Here is a 26,300-nt window from a genome sequence, read left to right as displayed (position 1 = left end):
TTTATCATGAATCTTTAAATTAAAAAAAATTAAGATATAATCCACATATATAAAATGCACCCATTTAAAGTGTAAAATCACAGATGCCTGGATGACTCAGTCGGTTGAATATCCAACTCTTGATTTTGGCTCAGGTCACGATCCCAGAGTTGTGGGATCGAGCCCCATGCCGATAGAGCTCTACACTCAGTGTGGAGACTTCTTAAGATTCTCTCTCTGTATCCCTCTGCCCTTCTTCCCCACTTGTGCTCACCCTCTTTCTCAAATAAAAAGTAAAAAAATAAAGTGTAAATTCAGTGAATTTTAACATATTCACAAAGTTGTAAAACAATCACCACTAATTGCAGAGCATTTTCAGCACCCTATAAAGAAATCCCATACTTGTGAGCTGTCATTCCTCATTCTCCCTCTTCCTTGAGGCCCTGGATACCACTAGTTGATTTTCTGACATTTATATAAATGGAATCAATCATACAATATGTGGCCTTTTGTGTCTGGCTTCTTAGTGTGTTTGTAAGATTCATTCATGTAGCATCTGTCAGTACTTTATTTTTATGGTCAGATAATATTCCGTTGTATGGGTATACTACATTTTGCTAATCCATTCTTAAGTTGATGGACATTTGGATTGTATCTATTTTGTGGCTATTGTGTATCTATCTATGTGGCTATTGTGAATAATGCTGCTATACTCTTGTATGTATTTTGGGGTTGCCATATGTTTTCAGCACTCTTGGATGTATACCTAGGAATTGCTGAATCTTATACTAACTCTGTTTAGTTTTTTTCATAAACTGCTGGACTTTTTTCCACAGTGGCTATGCCTTCAATACATTTCCGTCAGCAAAGTGTGAGGGTTCCAATTTTTTTGTTGTGCTCCCCCACACTTGTTTTTGTCTTATATTTTTTATTGTAGTCATCATAGCAGATACGAGGAGGTATCTCATTATGGTTTTGATTTATATTTCCCTAATGGCTAATGATGTTGAACATTTTTCATGAGTTTGTTGGCCATTTGTTTATCTTCTTTGGAGAGATGGCTGTCTTTTTTTGCTTCATGTATTTTGGAGCTCTGTTAAGTGTACATATGTTTGTAATTGTTATGTTTTCTTGAAATATATGTCATATGTATTTTTAATTGTTATGTCATTATAAAATGTCCTTTTGTTTCTAGAATCGATTTTTGTTTTAATGTCTATTTTGTCTGATATTAGCATAACCACTGCTGCTCTTCTCTGATTGCTGCTTAATTTTTTCCATTCTTTTACTATCAAGTCATTTGTTTCTTTGAATCTAAAGTGTGACTCCTGTAGGGGCACCTACAAGAGTGCCCTTGGGTAGCTCAGTTGCTTGAGTGTCTGACTCTTGATTTCAGCTCAGGTCATGACTCAGGGTCATGGGATTGAACCCCATGTTGGGCTGTGCACTGAGCTTGGAGCCTGCTTACGAGCCTGCTTACAGAGAGGCTTGGAGGTGCCTCTCTGTCTGCACCTCCCCTGTTCATTCTCTCTCCCTCTCTCTCTCTCAAGTAAAATTAAAAATAAAATATTTAAAGTGTGTCTCTTATAGACAATGTATAGTTGGATTATAGTTTTTATCCATTTTACCAGGTTCTCCCTTTGACTGGAGTAGTTGGTCAATTTACCTTTAATTTACATCATCACAGATAAGGTAGGATTTGCCTCTTTCATTTTACTGTTTGTTTTCTGCATGTCTTATGTCTGTTTCTATGTTTCTGCCTTGATGTCTTTTCAGTTAACTGTTTTCTAGTGTACCATTTTAATTCCTTTGTTTCTATTACTATATTTTTTTAGTTATTAGTGATGATTGTTTTGGGGCTCACAATTAACATCTCCATTTATTATAGCAATCTAGTATGGATTGATATCAATTTAATTTCAATGGTACACAAAATTTTTGTTTCTGTTGAGTTCCATTCTCATCTTCTTCATGACTTTATTGTCATACAATTTATATCTTTATACATACAAGCCTCACCAATGTAGCTTAATATTTGCTGCCTTACGTAATTTTATCTAATTTTATTTTTTAAAATATTTATTTATTTTGAGAGAGGATGCATGTGAGCATCAGAGAGAAAGGGAGAGAGAGAACCCCATGCAGGCTCTGCACTGTCAACACAGAGCCCAACGTGGGGCTTGATCTCAAGAACTGTGAGGTCATGACCTGAGCTGAAATCAAGAGTCAGATGCTTAACCAACTGAGCCATCAAGGCACCCCTATGTAATTTTATTTTAAACAAGGATAGAGAAATAAGACATAAAATTTTTGTACTGTTGTTATATTTATATATGCAGTTCCTTTCCTGATGCTCTGTATTTTTTCATGTGGATTTGAGTTACTGTCTAGTGTCCTTGCATTTCCAATGAAGGATTCTCTTTAGTATATTTTGTAGGGAAGTTCTGCTAATGATGAATTATCTGTGTTTATCCAAGGATGTCTTAATTTTCCTTTTTTTTGAAGGGAAATTTTTCTCAATATTGATTCTTATTTCAAGAAAGCCTTCTTTCAGCATTTTTGAATCAGTCATCCCACTTCCTTCTGGCTTCATGTTTCTGATACAAAAGCACCTGTAAATTCTATTGAGGATTTTTGGTACCTACTGAATCACTTCTCTTGTGTTGCATTTAAGATTCTCTCTTCATCTTTGTCTTTTGAAAGTTTGATTATGATGTATGTGGTTTGGAGTTCTTTGAGCTTGTTGGATGTAGATTGCTTTTCTTTAAATTATGGAAGTTTTTGTCCATTATTTCAAATATTTCTGGCCCTTTCTCCTTTCATTCTGTGGATCCTATTATATCTATGTTGTTGTACTTGATGGTATCCCACAGGTCTCTGAGATTCTGTTCATTTTTATTTTTTCTTTCTGTTCCTCAGGCTGAAGAATCTCAATTGCCATATTTTCAGGTTCACTTATTCTTACTTCTGCTAGCTTCTCTAGTGATTTTTTCCATGTCATATACTTTCAACTCTAGAATTTCTATTTGATTCTTTCAAAAAATAATTTCTATTTATTTGTTGATATTCTTTCTTTGATGAGACATCATTGCTATGTTGCCATACTTGCCTTTAGATCTTTAGACAAGGTTTCCTTTAGCTCTTTGTACATATTTATAATAGATTTAAAGTCTTTGTTTAGTAAGCCCAACTTCTAGGCTTCCTCAAAGACAGTTTCTATTGATTACCTTTTCCTGCGTGTATGGTTTATACTCTTGTTTCTTTGCATGTGATATTTTTTATTGAAAATTGAACATTTTGAGTAATATAATAAGGAACTCTGTAAATCAGACTCCCTATTTCTCAGGGTTTATTGTTTGCTGTTGTTTGCTGTTGCTTTTTGTTTGTTTAGTTACTTTACTGAGTTAAAGTCTGTATTCTTTGTCACGTGTGGCCACCAAAGTCTCTGGTTAGCTTCATGGCTTGCTAATGATGGTATTAAGGATATATATATCCTTAAATATCTTGAAGTCTCCCAGTCTTTGCTGAGGATCTCTGTGTGCTTGTTGGGGCATGCTTTCTATGTACCGCCGGCAATTTACAACTCTGTCTTAGCCTTCATTTCCAACTATCTCAAAGCCTCAAGGTCATCCAGAAGTAAGAGATTAGGGTTTCATCAGGTCATTTCTGCAAATGTGCACAGCCCTGTACATGTGCATGATCTTCTGAATTGCAAAGAATATATTATAGCTTGTCAAAAACAGCCTCCCCCCATACACCCATACACATGATTTTCCAGCTTTGCCTTTTAAGTATTTTGATCAGCTTGTGGTGTGCCTCAATTGGGATCACTGCCTCAGGCATCTGTGGTGTTAAACAATTGCTGCTGATTGTTTTTGACAATTGCCTTGGGGAGAAAGGCTGTTTGAGTAAACTCTAATTCAGGTCAAGTAGAGAATTCCTGTGAATGAGGGTTTCCAGGATACTCTGAGACAGAACAAATAATGGCAATTCCCTGGAGATGGGACTTTTGGGTAGCACGGAACCTGTTCTCCTCCAGTATCTGTGGGGTTGCTAGTTTTTATGACTACTCTGATTGTAAGGATTTTGGTTTTCAAGATTACAGAAGACCTGAGTAGAGGGAGTTGGGAGTAGAATATGTTAACATACCACAATCACTATTTTAACCAAAATTCATCTATTTGGTTAGCTGACCAAATGCTCTTCATATTTTTGCAAATCTCTGGTTAATTTCTAGAGCTGTAAAAAAGTTGATTTTGACAGTTTTTCGTAGTGTTCTCTTTGCTTTTATAGAGGGACTGAATTTTGGAGATATTTGCTCCACCATTCTGAAAGCACTTTTTCTATGTGTGTCTTTAACGTGGTTTTTTTTTTTTTTTCAGACAGCATATTGTGTCTTGCTTTTTTATCCAATCTGACAATTTCTGCCATTTAATTAGAATGCTTAGAATATTTGCATTCGTATAATTATCCATATGGGTGTTTTAAGTCAACTTCTTTGCTTTTTATTTTCTATTTGTTTTATTTGATTTTCTTTACCCCCACCCCCCTCTCTTGCTTTCTTTTTGGGAAGCTACTGGGTGTTCTTTAAAGCATGGCAGAATTTGTAGAATTGTGGATGAGAAAAAGCCATGCCTTCTTGCATATATTACACATTGGAAAGAGAGTCCGTAGTTTCCAGTAGGACAATTAGAGCCGGTGCACTACTCAGTAGAAATATAATATGCACCACAAATTTAAGCCAAAGATGCAATTTAAAAATTTTTACAGCTATATTAAAAAAGTTAAAAGGAGTAGATAAATTAATTTTAACAATAATTTTATTTAAATCAATGTTTTCAAAGTGTTAGTTATTAATGAGATATTTTATGCTGTTTTTATAATGAGTTTTCAAAATCTTTCTGAACAAGTCTTCAAAATCTTGTATTTTATACTCATTGTCCATCTCAGTTTGGACTAGCTACAACTATAGACATAAGTGGCTAGCAGCTACCACATTGGATAACATGGATTTAGAGGGATTCTAACAGGTTTGATTTTAATGAGGCAGAGTAGGAAATGAAGGTGATGGACAACATTATATTTGCTGAGGACCTTGATTTTAATAGATTTTAATAATCAGTAGGGAATATATCAGAATGGAAATTGGAAAATAGAATAAGAGGGAGATGGAGTATAAATATCTGGCATGGAAAATAATCTTAACTGCTACATACAAAGAGACCTGAAGTCTTGGTCATTTATTCAATGCAGTAATTTGTGTTGAGATGACAGATGTAGTGATTTTCAGCCTAACAATAACTATAGCTGGTATTGGTTGAATGCTCTGTTAGGCACTTTTCTAAGCACTTTTGAAAGTATTGTATTGATTGATTTTCTGTGTCACTTTAAGTAAGTAAATCACCTATACTTTCTTGGGGCTCTGTGGTTATTGTACGTAAAAAATCTGAAGCTATTTGATAATCTCGGAGCTTCTTAATACTGAAAGTCTGTGTTTTGGATACATTGATGAGAAAATAAAATTTCTATCCTCAGGGAATTTATAATTAAATAAAAGAGGTGAGTTGTACCTACTTAATTAAAATGCAGGGAGATAATAATTAGGCCTTAAGAGAACTACAAAATGCTATGAGAATCTAAAACGTATTTATTTGAATATGGTAAATTCATAATAAATGTTTGAATTAGATTGAATTGAATAATGGTAGCTGGTGAGTCCAGAATTTTGTGTAGGAGACGCAGTTGATGTAAGCCTTGGAAGGTGGTGAGTATAAATGAGGCAGAGATGGAATGGAGTAGTAAGGAGTAGTAATCCAGATAATGGAAGAATGTAAGGTAGGACAGTAATGTGTATGTTTAGAGAACAATAAAAATATACTTTGATTGTATTATTGGGAGATGTTGAGTAATGTTACTATGTGGGTGGGTTGGATTCAAATCTTAGAGAGCCTTTAATATTTCTTTAAGGGTGTGGTTGATCACTGACAGTGAAATATGACTGGGACTGGGGAATCTGTGCTGTGGACTTTTTAGAAACACCGTATTTTGTGCCTATACTTTGTGTCAGTCATGAGGATAATGAAGTGCAATTTCATGTTTAAAAAATGTTGGGGCACCTGGGTGGCTCAGTCAGTTGGGCGGCCGACTTCGGCTCAGGTCATGATCTCATGGTCCGTGAGTTCAAGCCCCGCGTTGGGCTCTGTGCTGACGGCACAGAGCCTGGAGCCTGCTTCGGATTCTGTGTCTCCCTCTCTCTCTGACCCTCCCCCCGTTCATGCTCTGTCTCTCTCTGTCTCAAAAGTAAATAAACGTTAAAAAAAATTAAAAAAAAATGTATCATTGGACTAGAAATTTATAATTCACTAGCTTTGAAATTCCGTCATATTGCGTTTGATGAGGGTGTATATGGGCTGCTATTTAGGGTTATACAGGTCATATTTGTGGTTTTTATTGCTATTATTTTTGTCCTCTAGGATAGTGCTTTGTTTCTGCTGAGTCTTAATCCTTTGTGATTAAATGATGCTGAATAAGTTTATGTCAGCATTCAGCATAAAGTGGGTGCCTAAGGCTGACTGTTTAAAACTGTTAGTATCTGTCCCAAGAGCCAGTACACAGAGCTTCAAATGTGGAACAAATAACCAAATGGAGAATCATAGATTTCTCAGAGGGATGGAAGTTATAAAGGCATTTCATTTAACTCTGTAAACACGAGAATCTCTTTTCTTTTAATTTGTGCGTCTTTTTATTGGCTTAGCAGACTAGTGTTTTTATGTAATGCCATGTAAGTTATTTCAGTAGGATAGTTCAGGGAATTCATAAAGCATTTACATCTCTCTATCTAATTTTGTTCAGGTAACTTGTCCAGGAGTGGTGCTGAAAGACAAGGAGGACATCTATCTTAGCATCTGTGTGTTTGGCCAATACAAAAAGACACAATGTGTCCCAGCCAATTTTCCACTGGTCTTCAATGCCAGAATGGTGTTTGAAAAGGTGAGTTCAAGTGAGATCAAATATTAACAAATAATCAGTGTACTTCCAAATTTTTAATAAAAGCCCTAAAGACAAATTACTACTGACTATATATACTTTGATTTCATTGAAAAGGAGATTTGTAACTTAAATCTGGAAGCTTGAAAAGAAATATGCACTGTATTATTCATGAAATGAGTTGCCTCATTTTCATAATGGATCAGTTTATTTCTAAAATTGTGTTAGTGGGCTCTATATAAAATAGAGCATCTTGAATATTAAATAATAATTTTCACAACAAAGAGAAAGAGGAGACATTAATAGGTAAAAATAGATTTTATTTTACTTTTGGCTATCTTCTGGTACTTCTTTCTATGAGTTTCTTTTCTGTTTTTCCCTAAAACTGCTGCTTTTGGTTATTACCAATCATATTCTTCATTTTATTTCCTTCTTTCCTTCTCTACTTTCCTCCTTCCTTCCCTCTCCTCCCCTTCCTTCTTTCCCTGTCCTCCCCTTCCTTCCTTCCTTTTCCTTCTCCTTTCCCTTTTCCTTTTCCTTTTCTGATAATTACCCACTTCCTGCTCTGTTTCATGCACTATTCTAGGCACTGGGTAAACAAGACAAACAGCCTCCCCACCTGGAACTTTCCCTGTAATAGGAGAAACCGACAATAATGAAGTAAACACAGGAATAGAATAATTTTAGATAGTGATAAGTGTCATGAAAAGAATAAAGGGAGGGTGAGGGAACAGAGAGGAATTGAGGGATTCAGGGGATTATCTGTTTTAAAGGGTGGTCAGAGAAGATGATAACATTTAAGCTGAACTGAATTATGAGACAGTTACCAGTTATTTGAAGGTCTAGTGGAAAAGCGTTCTAAGCAGAGGAATAGCAAATATAAAGACTTCTTGCTGGGAATAAGCTTGATGAGTTGGAGGGGCACCAAGAAGGCCAGTATGACCATGGTGACCAACAGGGGAGGAGTTGAGATGAAGAAGCAGCCCTGGTGAAGTTGGAGAGGGAGAGCCAGCCAGCCATAATGTGTGTTTGTTTGATTGTCAGAGCTTCCATAGTGATCGTGGGAAGCAGAGAGGAAGTGACAGTTCTCAATAATGTCCAAAGTTTCTATGGATGAGAAAGGAATATTTTGGGAATGAGAGGGGAATTACAAAGACTATTTTATGTGTATGTTCCTTTCACTTCCTCTTCTCCACCTTGCTTCCCTCTGTGTTCTCCCACTGTAGGTGTTCCCTGAAGCAGTAGACCCTGGAGATGTGGTTGCACAGCTTGAATGTAAGTTTGTAACTTTTAATTCCTGTTTCTAGGACATTTTAGAATTCTGCTTAATCCTGGGTTAGATAAAAGTTAAAAAAAGAGTCCATGAAGGATTTTAGAAATCTTGAGCTGAGACTTCTAAAACACTTTTTACATGTTTTTCAGAATATACCTGGAAATAATAAAATGTACACGTGCTGCAGAGTGACTAGGAATTTTTCCTTTTTCTATGTTAGGTGTGTGGAAATCAAAGAGACTTACTTGAACTTTATATTGATTTAGATGATATGAAGTGTTTTTGATGTAAAGATAGTGATTCACATTGTGTGGGGCTTTGCCCTGTAAACAAGCATATGCCTGTAACCTCAATGTATTACAAATTCATAGAGTAAATAATAGAAGATTGAAGTAATGGTAGCTTGAACTATATATGATTTGTGTTTTATATTGCATCCAATATGTTAATAAATTATTTGAAGTGACATTTTCAAGGCTGTGGATAATAGTAAATTCCTCAAAGTGTTAGGATTCAACTATAAAAAGATGCAACTATTTTTGAGAGCAGCAATGCATGTATACATACTTGGGAATAAGTTATTCAAGCTCTGGGTATGAAATGAAAAGCTCTGTTATTTATCCTTGTAATTAGAGATCTGGGATCACCAGTTTGGTCTAACATGGAACTGTGGATCAAAACACTGACAAAATTGGGCATCATCAGTGTCACCTGTTCTTCCCCCCTTCATCCATTGGGATGTTAGCTGTGTAGAAACATGGAACCCGGCACCATGCTGGAATCTAGGCATATGGGGAGGAATAGGGCCAGCTTATTGTCTTATCTTCATGAAACTTACAGTTTAATAATTATTCTCCGGAGAACTCTTTATGGCCAATGTTAACATCTTATTTATTTTTTTATAGATGTTCTAGTTCTTGATATTCTTTCACTGTGGCAGATTAGCTAGGTGGCAATTTGGTGCCAGTGGGTAAATGCCTTTTTAATATTTCTTGAACATCTTCTTCAGTATCTGGGCAATTGTGTTGTGTATCCTAGAAAATATAAACTCTAGTATTATCTAGTACCATGTGCATATTGTTATATATAAATATGAGGTAGTAATTTCATGATTCTGAAATTGTCTTGTTAAAAACATAATCCTTTCTTTCTATTTGATTTGAAATTTTGGGTCTATAAGTGTACTTATTGGTTTTTATTATTTGGAAACTTTCTTGCCTTGCTTTTCCTGATTTGGTTTTTCTCTTAGGTCTCTTTGTACCTTACTGATTCCACTTTTTGGTATCTTTCTCAAACTCATCTTTCTCTTCTCTGTCTTTAAGTATTATTATTCCACTGGCTTTACCTCTCTGATCTCTTAATTTATTTATTTTCTACTTTCTCCTTATATTCTGCTCACCTAAGACATGGCTTCATGTATTTCCTATATTCTGATGACTTCCACCTGAGTCTATCTCTGACCTCCCTTGTGAGCTGTGGCCCCCTTTTTCTTTTACTTTTTTTTGTGTTAGTTTCTCTCAAGGCCCAATACCTTATTAATATGAAAAATTAAAAACATACTAAACGTGCAGTTATTTTTGCTTCCCTTCCCTTATGTTCATCTGTTTTCTATCTTAAATTCCACATATGAGTGAAATCGTATGTTATTTGTCTTTCTCTGACTGACTTATTTTGCTTAGTGTAATACACTCTAGTTCCAACTACGTGGTTGCAAATGGCAAGATTTCATTCTTTTTGATTGCTGAGTAATATTCCATTGTGTGTGTGTGTGTGTGTGTGTGTATATATATATATATATATATATATATATATATACCACATCATCCTTATCCATTCATCAGTTGATGGACATTTGGGCTCTTTCCATACTTTGGCTATTGTCAGTGGTGCTGCTATGAACATTGGGGTGCATGTGCCCTTCAAATCAGCCCTCGTGTAGCCTTTGGATAAATACCTAGTAGTGAAATTCTACTAGGGGTAGAATCGCAGGGTAGTTCTGTTTTTAATTTTTGAGGGAACTTCCATAGCCTCTGTTTTCCAGAGTGGCTGCACCAGTTTGCATTCCCACCAGCAGTGCAAAAGTGTTCCTCTTTAAAAAAAAATTTTTTTTAATGTTATTTGTATTTGAGAGAGAGAAGAGACGATGTGTGAGTGGGGGAGGGGCAGAGAGCGATGGAGACAGAATCTGAAGCAGGCTCTAGACTCTGAGCTGTCAGAACAGAGCCTGACACGGGGTTCGAACTCCTGAGCCAAAGTCAGACACTAACCTGACTGTCACCCATGTGCCCCAAAAGGGCTCTTCTTTCTCTGCATCCTCGCCAACATCTCTTGTTGCCTGAGTTGTTAATTTTAGCCAATGTGACAGGTGTGAGGTGATATCTCATTGTGGTTTTGATTTGTGTTTCCCTGATGATGAATGGTAGCATTTTTCCATGTGTCTGTTAACCATCTATCTGGGTGTCTTCTTTGGAAAAGTGTCTATTCATGTCTTTTGCCTATTTCTTCACTGGATTGTTTTTTTTGGGTGTTGAATTTGATACGTTCTTTATAGATTTTGGATACTAACCTTTTATCTGATGTGTCATTTGCAAATATCTTCTCCCATTCCATGAGTTGCCTTGTAGTTTTGTTGATTGTTTCTTTTGCTGTGCAGAAGCTTTTTATCTTGATGAGGTCCCAATACTTCATTTTTGCTTTTGTTTTCCTTGCTTCCAGAGACATGTTGAGTAAGAAGTTGCTGCGACCAACGTCTTAGAGGTTGTTGCCAGTTTTTTCCTCTAGGATTTTGATGGTTTCCTGTCTTACATTTAGGTCTTTCATCCATTTTGAGTTTATTTTTGTGTATGGTATAAGAAAGTGCGTCCAGATTAATTCTTCTGCATGTCGCTGTCCAGTTTTCCCAGTACCACTTGCTGAAGAGAGTGTTCCATTGGATATTCTTTCCTGCTTTGTCAAAGATTAGTTGGCCATACGTTTGTGGGTCCATTTCTGGGTTTTCTATTCTGTTCCATTGATCCATGTGTCTATTCTTGTGCCAGTACCATACTGTCTTGATGATTACAGCTTTGTAATACTGCTTGAAGCCCAGAATTGTGATGCTTCCAGCTTTGGTTTTCTTTTTCAAGATTGCTTTGGCTATTCAGGGTCTTTGCTGGTTCCATACAAATTTTAGGATTGTTTGTTCTAGCTCTGTGAAGAATGCTGGTGTTATTTTGAGAGAGATTGCATTGAATATGTGGATTGCTTTGGGTAGTATAGATATTTTAATAATATTGTTCTTCCAATCCATGAGCATGGGAATGTTTTTCCATTTTTTTGTGTCTTCTTCAATTTCTTTCATAAGCTTTCTATAGTTTTCAGTGTATAGATTTTTCACCTCTTTGGTTAGATTTATACCTAGGTATTTTATGGTTTTTGGTGCAATTGTAAATGGGATCAATTCCTTGATTTCTCTTTCTGCTGCTTCATTATTGGTGTATAGAAATGCAACCGATTTCTGTAAATTCTGTAAATTATGAAAATTAATTAATTAATTTTCAGGAATAGAATTCAGTGATTCATCACTTACATATAACCACCCAGTGCTCATCCCAACCAGTATCTTCCTTAATGCTCCTCACCCCTTTAACCTCTACCCCCTCCCAACACCCCAACAGCGACCCTCATTAATGGTTCTCTGTATTTAAGAGTCTCTTATGGTGTGTCTCCCTCTCTACTTTTATATTATTTTTGTTTCCCTGAACATTGATTTTATAGCCTGCTACTTTGCTGAATTCATGTATCAGTCATAGGATTTTGGTGGAGTGTTTTGGGTTTTCCACATAGAGTATCATGTAGTCTGCGAAGAGTGAAAAGTTTGACTTCCTCCTTGCTCTTTGTGATGCCTTTTATTTCTTTGTGTTGTCTGATTGCAGAGGCCAGGACTTCCAACATTATGTTGAATAACAATGGTGAGAGTGGACATCCTTGTCGTGTTCCTTACCTTAGGGGGAAATCTCTCAGTTTTTCCCTATTGAGGATATTATTAGCAGTGGTGCTTTCATATATGACCTTTATGATTTTAAGTTATGATCCTCTATCCCTACTTTTTTGAAGGTTTTTATCAAGAAAGGATGCTGTATTTTGTCATATGCGTTTTCAGCATCTATTATTGAGACAATCATGTGATTCTTATCCTTTCTTTTATTAATGTTATGTATCACATTGATTTATTTGTGGATATTGAACCAGCCCTGCATCCTAGGAATAAATCCCACATGATCATGGTGAATAATTCTTTTAATGAATTGCTAGATCTGGTTTGCTAATATCTTATTGAGAATTTTTACATCCATGTTCATCAGGGAAATTGGTCTGTAGTTTTCCTTTTTAGTGAGGTCTTTGTCTGGTTCTGGAGTCAAAGTAATGTTGGCCTCGTAGAATGAGTTTGGAAGTTTTCTTTCCATTTCTATTTTTTGAAACAGTTTCAAAGAATAGGTGTTAACTCTTCTTTAAATGTTTGGTAGAATTCCCCTGGAAAGCCGTCTGGCCCTGGACTCTTGCTTGTCGGGAGATTTTTGATTACTGATTCAATTTCTTTACTGGTTATGGGTCTGGTCAAATTTTCTATTTCTTCCTGTTTCAGTTTTGGTAGTGAACTAGGAATGGTATGTTTCTAGGAATCTATCCATTTCTTCCAGATTTCCCAATTTGTTGGCATGTAATTGCTCATAATATTCTCTTACTATTGTTTGTATTTCTGTGGTGTTGGTTGTGATCTCTCCTCTTTCATTTGTGATTTTATTTATTTGGGTCCTTTTTTTTTGATCAGTCTGGCTAGGAATTTATCAATTTTTTTAATTCTTTCAAAGAACCAGCTCCTGGTTTCATTGATCTGTTCTGTTTTGGGTTTTGTTGTTGTTGTTTTTTTTTATTTTGATATCATTGATATCTGCTCTAATCTTTATTATTTCCCTTCTTCTGTTGGTTTTGGGCTTTATTTGCTGTTCTTTTTCCAGCTCTTTTAGGTGTAAGGTTAGGTTGTGTATTTGAGACCTTTCTTCTTTTTTTTAGGACGGCCTGGATTGCTGTATACTTCACTCTTATGACCACCTTTGCTGCATCCCAAAGGTTTTGGATTGTCGTATTTTCATTTTCGTTGGCTTCCATGAACTTTTTAATTTCTTCTTTAATTTATTGGTTAACCCATTCATTCTATAGTAGGATATTCTTTAATCTCCAAGTATTCATGGTTTTTCCAAATTTTTTCTCGTTGTTGATTTCGAGTTTCATAGCATTGTGGCCTGAAAATATGCACAGTATGATCTCAGTCTTTTTCTACTTGTTGAGGGCTGATTTGTGACCCAGTATGTGATCCCTTCTGGAGAATGTTCCATGTGCACTTGAGAAGAAGTGTCTTCTGATGCTTTAGGATGAAATGTTCTGAATATATCTGTTAAGTACATCTGGTCCATTGTGTCATTCAGAGCCATTGTTTCCTTGTTGATTTTCTGCTTAGATTATCTGTCCATTGCTGTAAGTGGGGTGTTGTAGTCCTCTAGTATTATGGTATTATTATCAATGAGTTTCTTTATGTTTGTGATTAATTGATTTATATTTTTGGGTTATTCCACGTTGGGGGCATAAATATTTTTAATTGTTAGATCTTGGTGGATAGACCCTTTAGTTAAGATATAATGCCCTTCTTCATCTCTTGTAGTCTTCATTTTTAAATCTAGTTGTCTGATATAAGTATGGCTATACCACTTTCCTTTTGACCTTTTGGAATGTCAAAGACTTTTTGGTCTTTTGAAAAGACCGTGAATACTGTGTTGATAGATGGTTCTCCATCCATTTACTTTCAATCTGAAGGTGTCTGTAGGTCTAAAATGAGTCTCTTGTAAGCAGCATATAGATGGGTCTTGTTTTCTTATCCATTCTGATACCCCGTGTCTTTTGGTTGGAATGTTTAGTCCTTTGAAATTTAAAGTGAGTACTATAAGATATGAATTTAGCACCATTGTGTTGCCTGTAGAGTTGGTGTTTCTGGTGATGTTCTCTGGTTCTTTCTAGTCTTTGTTGCTTTGGTCTTTTTTGTTTTGTTTTGTCTTTTCTCCATTCAAAGGGTCCCCCTTAAAATTTCTTGCAGAGCTGATTCAGTGGTCATGAATTCCCAGTTTTTGGTTTTCTAGGAAACTCTTTATCTCTCCTATTTTGAATAAAAGACAGCCTTGCTGGATAAAGAATTCTTGGCCACATATTTTTTCTGATTCAGCACATCAAATATATCCTGGCACTCCTTTCTGGACTGCCAAGTATCTGTGGATAGGTCTGCTGAGAACCTGATCTGTTTAATTTACAGGTTAAGAACTTTTTTTTTTCCTTGATGCTTTCATAATTCTTTCCTTATCTGTATAGTTGTGAATTCGACTATGAAAATGCCTTGGTGATTGTTGCTTTTTGTTGAATTTAATGGGAGATCTGTGTGCTTCTTGGATTTTGATGTCTGAGTCCTTCCCCAGATTAGGAAAGTTTTCCACTATAATTTGCTCACATAAACCTTCTGCCCCTTTTTCTCTTTCTTCATCTTCTGGGATTCTCATGATTTGGATGTTATTTCTTTTTAATAAGTCACTAAGTTCTCTAAGTCTTGTATTGTACTCTTTGCCTTTGTTTCCCTATTTTTTTTTCTGCTTCATTATGCTCCATAATTTTATCTTCTAAATTGCTGTTTATCTTCTAAATTGCTGTTTCGCTGCTCTGCTTCATCCATCCTTGCTGTTGTGGCATTTATTTGAGATTGCATCTTTATAGCATTTTTAATTTCATCCTGATTAGATTTTATTTCTTTTATCTCCACAGGAAGGGATTCTATGCTTTTTTCAACCCCAGCTAGTATTCTTATTATCATGGTTCTAAATTCCAGTTCAGACATCTTGCTTATATCTGTGTTGATTAAGCCTCTGGTTGTAATTTCTTCCTCTTCTTTTGGAGTGAATTCCTTTGTTTTTCATTTTGGAGGAAGAAAAAAATTAATAAATTAAAAACAAAACACAAATTCAAATGAAGGAAGCTATATCCTAGATTTATTTTGGTCTGCTTGTGTAAAGAAGCTGGATTGAATGGAGAAAATAGGGAAACAAAAGAACAAAAAGGTAAAAAAGTTTAAAACTTAAAAAAACTTATATAATAGAAAAAATGAATAAGGAAAATGGAATAGAATAAAAATCAAAACAAAAAATAACGTGAAAAAATAATAAAAATAGAAATAAATTTTTCTCTTTCTGTATCCAAGAATAAGGAAGAAAATAAAGAAAAAAAAGAAAAAAAACAATTTAAGCAAAAACAGAAGCAAAGATAACGAATAAATGAACCAGCAAACAGAATGAAACCTTAATGAAGTTAAGTTTCTCCTAGAACTGAAACTATGATTCCTTCTATAGTCCGTACACTAAACAGGTGGAGTGTCTTGTGCTGGTCTTGTAAGCGATGTGCTTGGAGGGCGCAGTTGGGTGGGGTTTGGTGTAACGGCTCCATTCTCCACTAGGCGGTTCTGCTTAGCTTACTGGGGTAGATAAGTACGGCGTGCATGTAAGCTTGCATGTGTGCAGAGGGTGGAAATGGCTTCACCCAATTCCCTAGTCTCTGGCACAGAAACTTCATGCTCTCACTGCCCCATGATCAAGCACCCCTCCTTTGTCTCAGGCCTCCATCCACTCCCCACCTCTACCCTGCCTGTGTCTGAGCTGTCTGCCTGCCAGGTGGCACCTCTCTCCAGTTTTATCTCAGATGGGGTTGTTTCAAAACCCCTCACTTCAGAGACCCTCATGGCTTGGGCCCATGCTGACTCTCTGGGGGAGGGTCTCACTGAGCAATGGCTGGTGCTGGCTTACTCCAGAAAATGTTCATGGGGTCTTGCAGTGGCAGAGGTTCAGAGATTATGGCAAATCACCACACATAGCCGACACCAGGTTTCACCGCATTCTTGTGTCTTTGTCCCAATACCAGCAAACGTGGTTGCTCTCCAGGGTCTGCTGGGGCCTTTGCTTTTTGGGAGGCTGTATGGCCTCTACCAAATGCACTCCAAGCTGGTGAACTGCTTCTCACCATGTGGCCCATGGACCCCTCAGAACCCACTACCTGCTCCTGGGGATTCACCCTACTTCCTTACCAGAGCACCACCAGGCACTGAGCTCTGCAACTTCAGACTCTGTGCTCTACTCTTTATAGAATCTGGGTGGTATTGAAACCCACTCCTTTCTTCCTGTCAATGATTTTGGGGAACAGATTTCTTGTTCAGTCCCTTGCATATGTTTTCACTCTTTTTCTCTCTTTATCTCCAGCTACTTTCAGGGGAGTGCTTTTCTTGCACTATCCCAGAGTGCTGCTCTCGCCCCCTTTCTCTTTCTCTGTCCTCTCTCCACAGGAACAGCTCCCTATAGTCCATGGCTTTTCTCTCCCCCGGTTCACCTCACCTCTCTGCACTGCGTACCTGCCGAGTTCCATTGCTCAACTTATGCAGATTGTTGTGTTAATCCTTAGATCAATTTCTAGGTGTTCAAAATGGTTTGGTGCTGATCTGGCTGTGCTTCAAGGATGAGACAGGTTCAGGGTCTCCATGCTGCACCACCATCTTAACTCCTTTCCCTGATCTGGTAACTTTAATCCCCCCCCCCCCCGCCCCCTCAGCTGGCACTGAAGCTTCATGCAGTAGAGGGCCCTGGAGTAAAGTACAGAGGAAAATGGTTTTGCTTCCAGGTGCTGGTGTGCTTGTTTATCTTGTGCTGAGCTTGGCTTTTTCCAGCACCAGACTCCTGAGGCCCTTGAAACTTCCCTGGTGCTCTAGTGTTACAGTACAGGGTGGCTGTCAGCAGCTTCCTCTAGCTGTCCCTGTTTGTAATGTGTATTGTTTGTCATTTTGTATTGAAGTGCCTCTGGTTAAACACCTCTGTGAATAACCTCCCTGGCACCCTAGTTGAAGATTTCTGGCAAGTTCCTTAGGTAGATTCCTAGTAAGTGAGCAACTTTTCTTCTTTCAGTGAGCAAAGGCTGTTTGCTCTCTAACAAGTTCTGGATCTCAGCACTGGAGAGGAGAGCTTGGGGAGAAAGAACCCTTCATTGGGTCCTCTGAGCCTCAGGAATAATGACTGTTTCTTTTATCTGTCATTCCTATGTTCTTTTTTTTAAAATGTTTTAAATGTTTTCATTTATATTTTTGAGAGAGAGAGAGAGAGAGAGAGAGAGAGAGACAGTTTGAGCAGAGAGGGAGGGGAGGGGCAGAGAGAGAGAGAGAGACGGAGACACAGAATCTGAAATAGGCTCCAGGCTCTGAGCTGTCAGCACAGGTCATGACCCAAGCCAAAGTTGGACGCTTAACCAACAGAGCCACCCAGGTGCCCTATTCCTAAGTTCTTTTAAGTTCTCTTTACATCTTTATAGCTAGATAATCCCTCATTATTTTAATTCCCATTATAGTTAATAGTTCTTTATATTAATTATCCTTGTGTGGTTTCTCTCTCATAATTGGACCCATATTGATATATTTATTTTGAAGCTCTGTTTTAATTGTTTGTACATTCATAATCATTATATCTTTTTGAATCTTCACCTCATTTATGGTAGTAAAATTCATGGTAGCAAAATTACAGTAGCTTCAGGCCTCATATCTTCCTATGATATTCTTAAGAATAGGAGGTCTGTGTTCCATAATTTTCATCAAATTTTGAGATTTATTCTAATGACAGTTGGGTGGGGAAATACAATATGCTGTTTACTTAACTCACACATGTACTTTGGTTCAAGTGGTACATGTGTAACCTTTCTAAAAGCCACATAGGTCTCTAATGGAAGGGGAAAGGAGGGGAAAGCTGTAGAGACTTCTCATAGGTGTCCGTACAGTGAGGCTCCACAGTGCCAAGCCTTTAAACTTAAACACAGAATGATGGTAGAAATGGTAGAAACAGATCCTTTAAATAAGATATAAAATTGAATCCATAGAAGTAAAGTAGACTTTTTGTCAATGGAAGCAAAGAGAAGAACTTCAAGTAATGAATTGAATTGAAATGATTGAAACAATTGTGGACTGTTCCAGAATTTCCACTTACCAGTAGTATTCTACTTTTGGGATTGTGAGTCACATATATCATTTTCCATTGTGTAACATATAAAACTAACATGTACTTGTTTGTCTAAAATCCAATATTTGTTAATTAAGATTATGTCATCTAAGAGCAAATTGAGCATGGTCAAAATGCCCAGGGAGATCCAAGGAACCCCTTAACTGGACAATCTGATAAATGGCCAGATCTATGAGTAACTCAGTTAAGATGCTTAGAACAGTTTTGGGCACACACTAAACACTTAAAATGTCCCTTGTTTATTATTGTTGATGGTGTGTTGTTATCATTACTAGTGTTATTACTAGGGAATTTACCAATTCCATTTCACACCATATCTGCACTTCTAAGGAAACACCAGAGGTCCAGAATCACCTATGGTCTAGGGAAATATATGATATATAAAATGACATTAAGTGTCAATGGTATTAAAAACCATAATAAGGTAATTTTATATTCATAGAGAAGGCATTCTCTTTAGGGAAACTATTCTAATTCTGGAATTTACCAGAATTAACTGATTGATGGCTGAAACTGTACTCTCACAACCATTTTTAGGCAAGAAATGACTGAAAAATTTTCTACTTCATAGACTTCTTTATTGAAACTATGGATTTTCATCCTTTCTCGGTGAAGTTTTACAGATTCTCTTCTATACGCGCGAGCGCGCACACACACACACACACACACACACACACACAGTATATCCTGTCTGAAAAGATCCTCTTACATATAAACATATTGCTTGCTCCCTCACTTCTTTCCAGTCACTGCTGAAATTTATCATCATAATAAGAGGCCTTTTCTTACCAAAGTATCTAAAATAGCACCTTTTGCTATGTACCTATCCCATTATCTTTAGAGTTATTATATACCCAGGATATTTTGAGTAAAAGAATATGCTTTTAATAGTTCCACCAAGACAACAGGTATTTGCATAGGGCAAATAGGAATGAATGGTCCTCCTGTTTTTCTTTCTAGCACTGATATATTATTTCTTTTTTCTTTTTTCTTTCAACAGAGTGGCAGTTTCATAAGAGTAGAGATTTTTTTTCTGTTTTGTTTACCGCCATATCTCTGATGCATATGGCAATACCTGGCACATACTAGGTATCTGATAGTTGGGAGTTAATAAAATATCATAGTGCATTATATAACTGCCTCATTACTATTTTTATGACTGTTGGAACTATCCAATTGAGAGATAGCTATTTGTAGTGTTATAATCCTTTGGTTAGGAAATGTATTTTGTATTTAAAAATTTATAATTAATACCTTCTCTGACCTCATTCCCTTCAACACTTGGATACAGAACAGATACGATTTTTATTTATATTGTAATGGATTAGTAGTTGTCCATATTGTTTTCTCTTGCCTGTAGAGAAACACTGCAGTTTCATTACAGCTCCTGCTTTTCAAGCTCCTGGGAATTAGTGCTTACCTGGTGTCTGGGGTATTGAAAATGCTTTCAGGTGAAGATTTAAAGGCTGAGAATATATCCTTCAAAGGCTATGAATGGGAGTGTCCCTGCCTCAATCCTCAAGGAGGCTTGTAAGACTCAGGATTCATATTTTAAATCCATAGTGACAAATGCCTTCCACCAATTCATCTTTGTAGTTAGGGCAGGTAAATAGGCATTCAGAGGATATTATTATAGTAATTGTTCTTGCTGGTGCAGAGGCTAACAGCATTCTGGCACTCTCAAGGTATTTACTGTAGCTTTCGATTTGCTATATGTGAGTAGTATTTCTGCAGTGTTGCAGTGCTTTTACTTCGTAACTCACGCTAAAAGTGCATGTGAAAATGAGAATATTTATAGAGGAATGAGGAAATTTGTCTTTATTTAGTTACAAGATAAAGGGCATCTATGAATTGAGGTTAATTATGCTACATGTTTCAGTACATGTAATTACATTAACTTGCTATTTGGTTTTTTAGCAGCATTACTTAACTTTCCCTTTAATAATTTAAGGTCTCTCTTCCTGAAGTATTTTTGCCAAAATATACTTTTTAAGTATAAAAGAATAGAAAATTGTTTATAGAAACTAGCAAATAGCTTTTCTCAGTAAACGTTAATCTAGGTTCTTATGATAAAATATAAATCAGACAAACCCAGTTACTTTTTAGGCCATGTCTTTACAGCTGAGGAGTTGCAGTAACAGTGCCACCTGGATGGTTTATTTCATTATTTCACTTTGTGTGGCAGTTATTCATGGAGTCGATGGTAGATTCGCAAGGTATCTAGTATGTTGACATAAATCTTAGATTTGTTTTCTATTTAAACCCTTTGTTTTTAAACTTTATATTCCTTCCAAGATCATTTTTACTTCTGAGACCGTTGATATCTTTAGGGAACCAACTGGAATTACTCTGCTAACAGCTGCATTTGTTTTCCTTTCTTCACTGAAAATGGTTCACAGAAATAATAACTGACCATGCTAAATACCCATGCGATATTTTCATGAATGTATTATTGGCCATTTTCTGCTTACATGTTTGGCCCATTCCAGAATGATTCTGGCTAGTGTGGGGTACTTTTTTTTTTTTTTTTTTTTTACTTAGATCCCTTATGAAAGAGTGTTTCCTTCCTTGGCTGTTTTTTTTTGTTTGTTTGTTTTTTTGTTTTTTTTCAACGTTTTTTATTTTATTTTTTTTTAGGGACAGAGAGAGACAGAGCATGAACGGGGGAGGGGCAGAGAGAGAGGGAGACACAGAAGCGGAAACAGGCTCCAGGCTCCGAGCCATCAGCCCAGAGCCTGACACGGGCTCGAACTCACGGACCGCGAGATTATGACCTGGCTGAAATCGGACACTTAACCGACTGCGCCACCCAGGCGCCCCTGTTTTTTTTTTGAAGTAGGCTTCACGCCCAGCGTGGAGCCCAACATGGGGCTTGAACTCATGACCCTGAGATCAAGACCTGAGCTAAGATCAAGAATTGGACGCTTAACCAACTGAGCCACTCAGGCACCTCTTTCCTTGACTTTACTTTTAACCTTTTACTTTTCTTTGTGAAATGATTTTTATTAAAAAAAAAATTTTTTTTAACGTTTATTTATTTTTGAGACAGAGAGAAACAGAGCACGAACGGGGGAGGGGCAGAGAGAGAGGGAGACACAGAACTGGAAGCAGGCTCCAGGCTCTGACCCATCAGCCCAGAGCCCGACGCGGGGCTCGAACTCACGGTCCGTGAGATCGTGACCTGGGCTGAAGTCGGACGCTCAACCGACTGAGCCACCCAGGCGCCCCTGATTTTTATTTTTAATTGTGTTATTTATTTGAAAAGGAAGTGTAACTTCTTTTTCTTTCAAATTTGCAAAGACTGAGTTTACACTGTCAAAACAAGGCAGGTTCTTTGAAATGGAAGGGGTAGCTCATATTATGCACATAAAGCAATTTTATTGTTTGCTAGGACTTGCTCTCAGACAAGATGTATACATACATACATATACATGCATATATATACATATGTAAATACATGCATATATGTAACTATTAATGTGATATCTTTTTAAATTTGATTTTTACTTACATTGAAATTATTTTAATTGGTTATATAATTATGTTATTTTTTTTCTTTAATATTGGAATTACATATAGTCTACAAAACTTATTCCCAAAACAGTGATCCTGTAACATCCCTCTCTTCCATCATTTCTGACTCCCCAAGGAACTAGTTTATTATTATTATTTTTTATTGTTTTTCTTTGTACTCACCTACATATCTCTAACATACTTATATTGCATTCGAAACATTTTGATTTTTTTCAGTTTTAGACATTATCTCTACTTTTCCTTATGGAATATGAGGATGTAAGTACTTTTCATATATTCTCTGCTTGTGCTAAAAACATATATATGCCCTTTTTCTGTCTTTCTCTCCTCTTAATAGAGTTATAATCACAATTTTGTTTTGTATATTATGACCATGTAAAAAGTATTTTTAGCTGAATCGTGGTGAATATATTACGGTTACTTTTCTTGGCAAGAATTCTGTTGTCACTTGAATTTAATATTTTCTTTACTTTGCTTAGTTTTGTAGTTTATTTTAGTTTTGGCTTAACCCAGTTCTTCCTCAGATATTTAAATCATTTTCTTAAAGTTTAATGTTATTTCACTTGTCTTTTTTTTTTGCCTAAATACCTAAAATATTTTTTATTTATCCTTAAAGTCTAGTAGTTTTACTAGAATATATCCTGAAGTTGTTTCTTATTCTTTTTTTTTTTTTTTTCTTTTGAGAGAAAGAGGGCACAAGTGAGTGAGGGACAGAGAGAGAGAGAATGCCAGGAGGGGCAGAGAGAGGGGGAGAGGGAGAGAAAAGCAGGACTCTCCCGAAGCAGGGCTCATGTTTTTACCCGAAGTGGGGCTTGTGTTCATCCAAAGAGGGACAGACTCATGCTTACCCAAGGTGGGGCTCAAACTCACAAACTGTGAGATCATGATCTGAGCTGAAGTCAGATGCTTAACGACTGAGCCACCCAGACACTTGCTATTCTTAAGTACAGTGTGTGTTTCTTATTTGTAGTTTCTAATCCATTTTCATTCCTGTGAAGTTTCCTGAATAATGCTATTATTGTATGTTGGATATTTTTGTTTGTTTAGTATTTGTTATTTTCTCTCATTAAAAATATTTTTTGGTTTCCTTTTGATTAAAAAAAATCTCCTTTTATTTCTTTTAAGGTATTTTCTGTTGTTTTAGTTTAATCTTCATTTCTGAAATGACTTTCCCTATTTCTGCTTCTTTCCTGAGTTATACCATCTCACTTTTTTGTTTCTGATTTTGTTTTGATTTAGTTAGTTCTTCAATACCTTGTATTACTTTAAAATTTTTCAAGTAGTAGATTATAATTATGATCTGTTTTTGAAATATCTTTTTGGCTACTTTCATTGTAGGAATTTTTTTCTTTTCTCACTATTATTTTTTTATATAAGAACCTGGTGTACATCTGACCTTTAACCTTTTCTTTACTCATTCTTTTAAAAAAATTTTTTTTAAGTTTATTTTTGAGAGAGAGAGAGACAGAGACAGACCATGAGCAGGGGAGGGGTACAGAGAGAGAGGGAGACAGAGAATCCAAAGCAGGCTCCAGGCTCTGAGCTATTAGCTCAGAGCTTGACACGGGGCTTGAACCTACAAACAGTGAGATCATGACCTGAGCCAAAGTCTGATGGTTAACTGACTGAACCACCCAGGTGCCCCAACTCATTCTTTATTTTTTTTTTAAGTTTATTTATTTTGAGAGAGAGAGAGAGAGAGAGAGAGACAGAGAGAGAGTGGAGGAAGGGCAGAGAGAGAGGGAGAGAGAGAATCTTAAGAAGGCTCTATCTGTCGGTGCAGGGCCTGACACTGGGCTGTAACTCACAAACTGAGATCATGACCTGAGCTGAAACCAAGAGTCAGATTCTTTTTTTTTTTTGTTTTTTTTAAATTTTTTTTTTTTTCAACGTTTATTTATTTTTGGGACAGAGAGAGACAGAGCATGAACGGGGGAGGGGCAGAGAGAGAGGGAGACACAGAATCGGAAACAGGCTCCAGGCTCTGAGCCATCAGCCCAGAGCCCGACGCGGGGCTCGAACTCACGGACCGCGAGAACGTGACCTGGCTGAAGTCGGACGGTTAACCGACTGCGCCACCCAGGCGCCCCCCAAGAGTCAGATTCTTAATCAACTGAGCTACCCAGGCACCCCTCTCTGCTCATTATTAATTGAATTTAGTTTTTTCCTAAATGTTTAGAAGGAAGCATGATTGAAGAAAACTTTTTAGGCTCACTGAGCTTCCTTTTATAGTGTTTAGCATACGTATATGGTGGCTTGCCTTCTGGGATTTTCTGCCTTTGTTCCATTCTACTTTTTTCTGGTTTCTCTTTTCTATTTTTTAAAAATCCTGTTTAATTTGTATTCTCTTCTCTATAGTTTTTCCTGGTTTCTTGGGCTCTGTTCTGCCTGGGAACCCTGGATGGTCAGTTTCTATAGTTCTTACAGGTCACCAGACTACCACCTTTGGAACTTCACTTAAATCTTTTGAATTACCTGCTATTGGAATGGGCAGACCTTCTCCCAGTTTCAGCTGCCTTTCTCAAATTGACCTGTGCCTCCTAGTGAATACTGTTGGCTGTTTTGGAGTTCTCTTCCCAGGTCATTCAATAGCCTCTTCATTCCTTCTGTTTCTTCCTGCGTGGATGCTGGTACCCATAGGTTCTGTGACTGTGAGTTGTTTGTCACCATATGTTTTATTTTGGGGTTTGTAGGGATATCTTATCCCCTTATTTTATTATAGATGTTGTCCATAGGTTTATGGTTTTGCTATTTAATTGCTATGTCTGTTTTTAAGGGGAGATCTGGGGAGATAAACTCTGCTGTTTCTACTTTTATTTTCTATTTTGTGATTTTGCTTGTCTTTCGTGTTAGAGGATGCCATCAAATTATTGGCCATCTGTTCATATTTAAAATTTTTTTAATGTTTATTTTTGAGAGACAGAGAGAGTGAGTGAGTGTGTGTGTGTGTGTGTGTGCGCGCGCGGAGGAGGGGCAGATAGAGAGGGAGACACAGAATCTGAAACAGGCTCCAGGCTCCAAGCTATTAGCACAGAGCCCGACGTGGGACTTGAAGTCACGAACCGCGAGATCATGACCTGAGCTGAAGTCGGACACTTAACTGACTGAGCCACCCAGGTGCCCCCATCTGTTCATATTTAATAGCAGAACACTAAAATGCTTTTAGAAATTATGTGCCAGAGGTGCCTGGCACTACTAATTACTAAATCTATTGGGGATTCCTCTTGGATAGAAATTGTCAGTATGGACTTTTTTGTAGGGTGGTTTCTCTGGGCCATCTTACTGAAAAGCTTAGGATGTCAGCATCTTTTTATGTATTTTGACTTCGGCAGATCATATTCAGTAGAAAAATCAGTCCCATCTTTCTCCTGGAGGTTATAAACTTGGCTACTACTGATTTTAGAACCTTGTGGAAGAAGAAGCTGTGGTAAAGTATCAGTATGTAGCCCAGACTCTTAATCTCCCTGTTTTCATATAGTACCCCTGCTGTCAACCGTACCTACTATTTCCATTCCAAGGACAACAGTGACAAAGATGAAGATTACTATACCTCCTTCTTCTCCTCCTTTTCCCTCCCTTCCCAGCGGCCCCCGCCCCCACCCCCCTGCTTCTCCCTGTCCCACCTCCTCCAGAGAATGAACTTCCAACCACCTGCTTGGGTATGGGGAAAGGCAGTTTCCTAGCACTGTAAACTGGAGGGAGGATCTGGGGTTTGACTGCTTCTTAAATTTTCAACTGCTCTGGCTTTTAGCCCCATTGATTTCTGTCATTTGCAGAGGTAGCTGGCACTACCAATCACTAAACCTGTTAGGAATTCGAATACAAAAGGGGTTGCTCCTAAGCTTTCCGGTCTATTGGCTTAAGACCCTTTTTCCTGTTAACTAAGTTACCATTTCTGTTCAAATTGTTTCCTCTCAGATTTTGCCATTGTGAGTGTGTGTTTGTGTGTGTGTGTGTGTGTGTGTGTGTGTGTGTGTGTTTAATTATTTGTTCTTTTAGTGAGAGTTCGGAAGGTGACCATAGCTAATGCATATTTAACCTACCATTTAACTCAAGTATTTGTTTATACTCATTGAAATATATCAGTGTGAACACCTATGTAACTAAAGCCTACGTCAAGAAATAGAACACCTTGCTAGAACTTCAGAAAGTCCCCCATACCCTCTTCTAATCACTGTTTCCTCTCTGTTCCACGAAAGAATTCCCCTTTTAATGTCTAATGTTGTAATTTAGCTTTGCCTATTTTTGAACACTAAATAAATGGAATCATACTGTGCAAAATCTTTTGTGCCTGACTTTTTTTTTCAGCATTTTGCTGGAGATATTTGCCTTGTGTTGTTGTGAGTAACTAATCCATTCATCCTTATTGCTGTGTAGTATTTCATTATGCAACTATACTCCAGTTTATTTAT

At 37.1% G+C, this 26,300-nt stretch overlaps 1 protein-coding gene across 2 annotated transcripts in view; it reads left to right on the top strand.

Moving 5' to 3' along the window:
* The window catches only part of SPATA6 (spermatogenesis associated 6), a 142,122-nt gene that overhangs the window by 12,366 nt on the left and 103,456 nt on the right, over nt 1-26,300 (top strand). For both annotated transcript variants that reach the window (XM_045477298.1, XM_045477295.1), the window contains exons 2-3: nt 6,832-6,969; nt 8,193-8,241. In XM_045477298.1, the coding sequence (XP_045333254.1) occupies nt 6,832-6,969; nt 8,193-8,241 (187 nt within the window). The remainder of the gene's footprint in view (nt 1-6,831; nt 6,970-8,192; nt 8,242-26,300) is intronic.

Source organism: Leopardus geoffroyi, chromosome C1, assembly GCF_018350155.1.
Source record: "Leopardus geoffroyi isolate Oge1 chromosome C1, O.geoffroyi_Oge1_pat1.0, whole genome shotgun sequence".
NCBI classification, from domain to species: domain Eukaryota; kingdom Metazoa; phylum Chordata; class Mammalia; order Carnivora; family Felidae; genus Leopardus; species Leopardus geoffroyi.
Note: the sequence above shows the minus strand (reverse complement) of the source record. Positions and strands in the feature narration are given on the sequence as shown.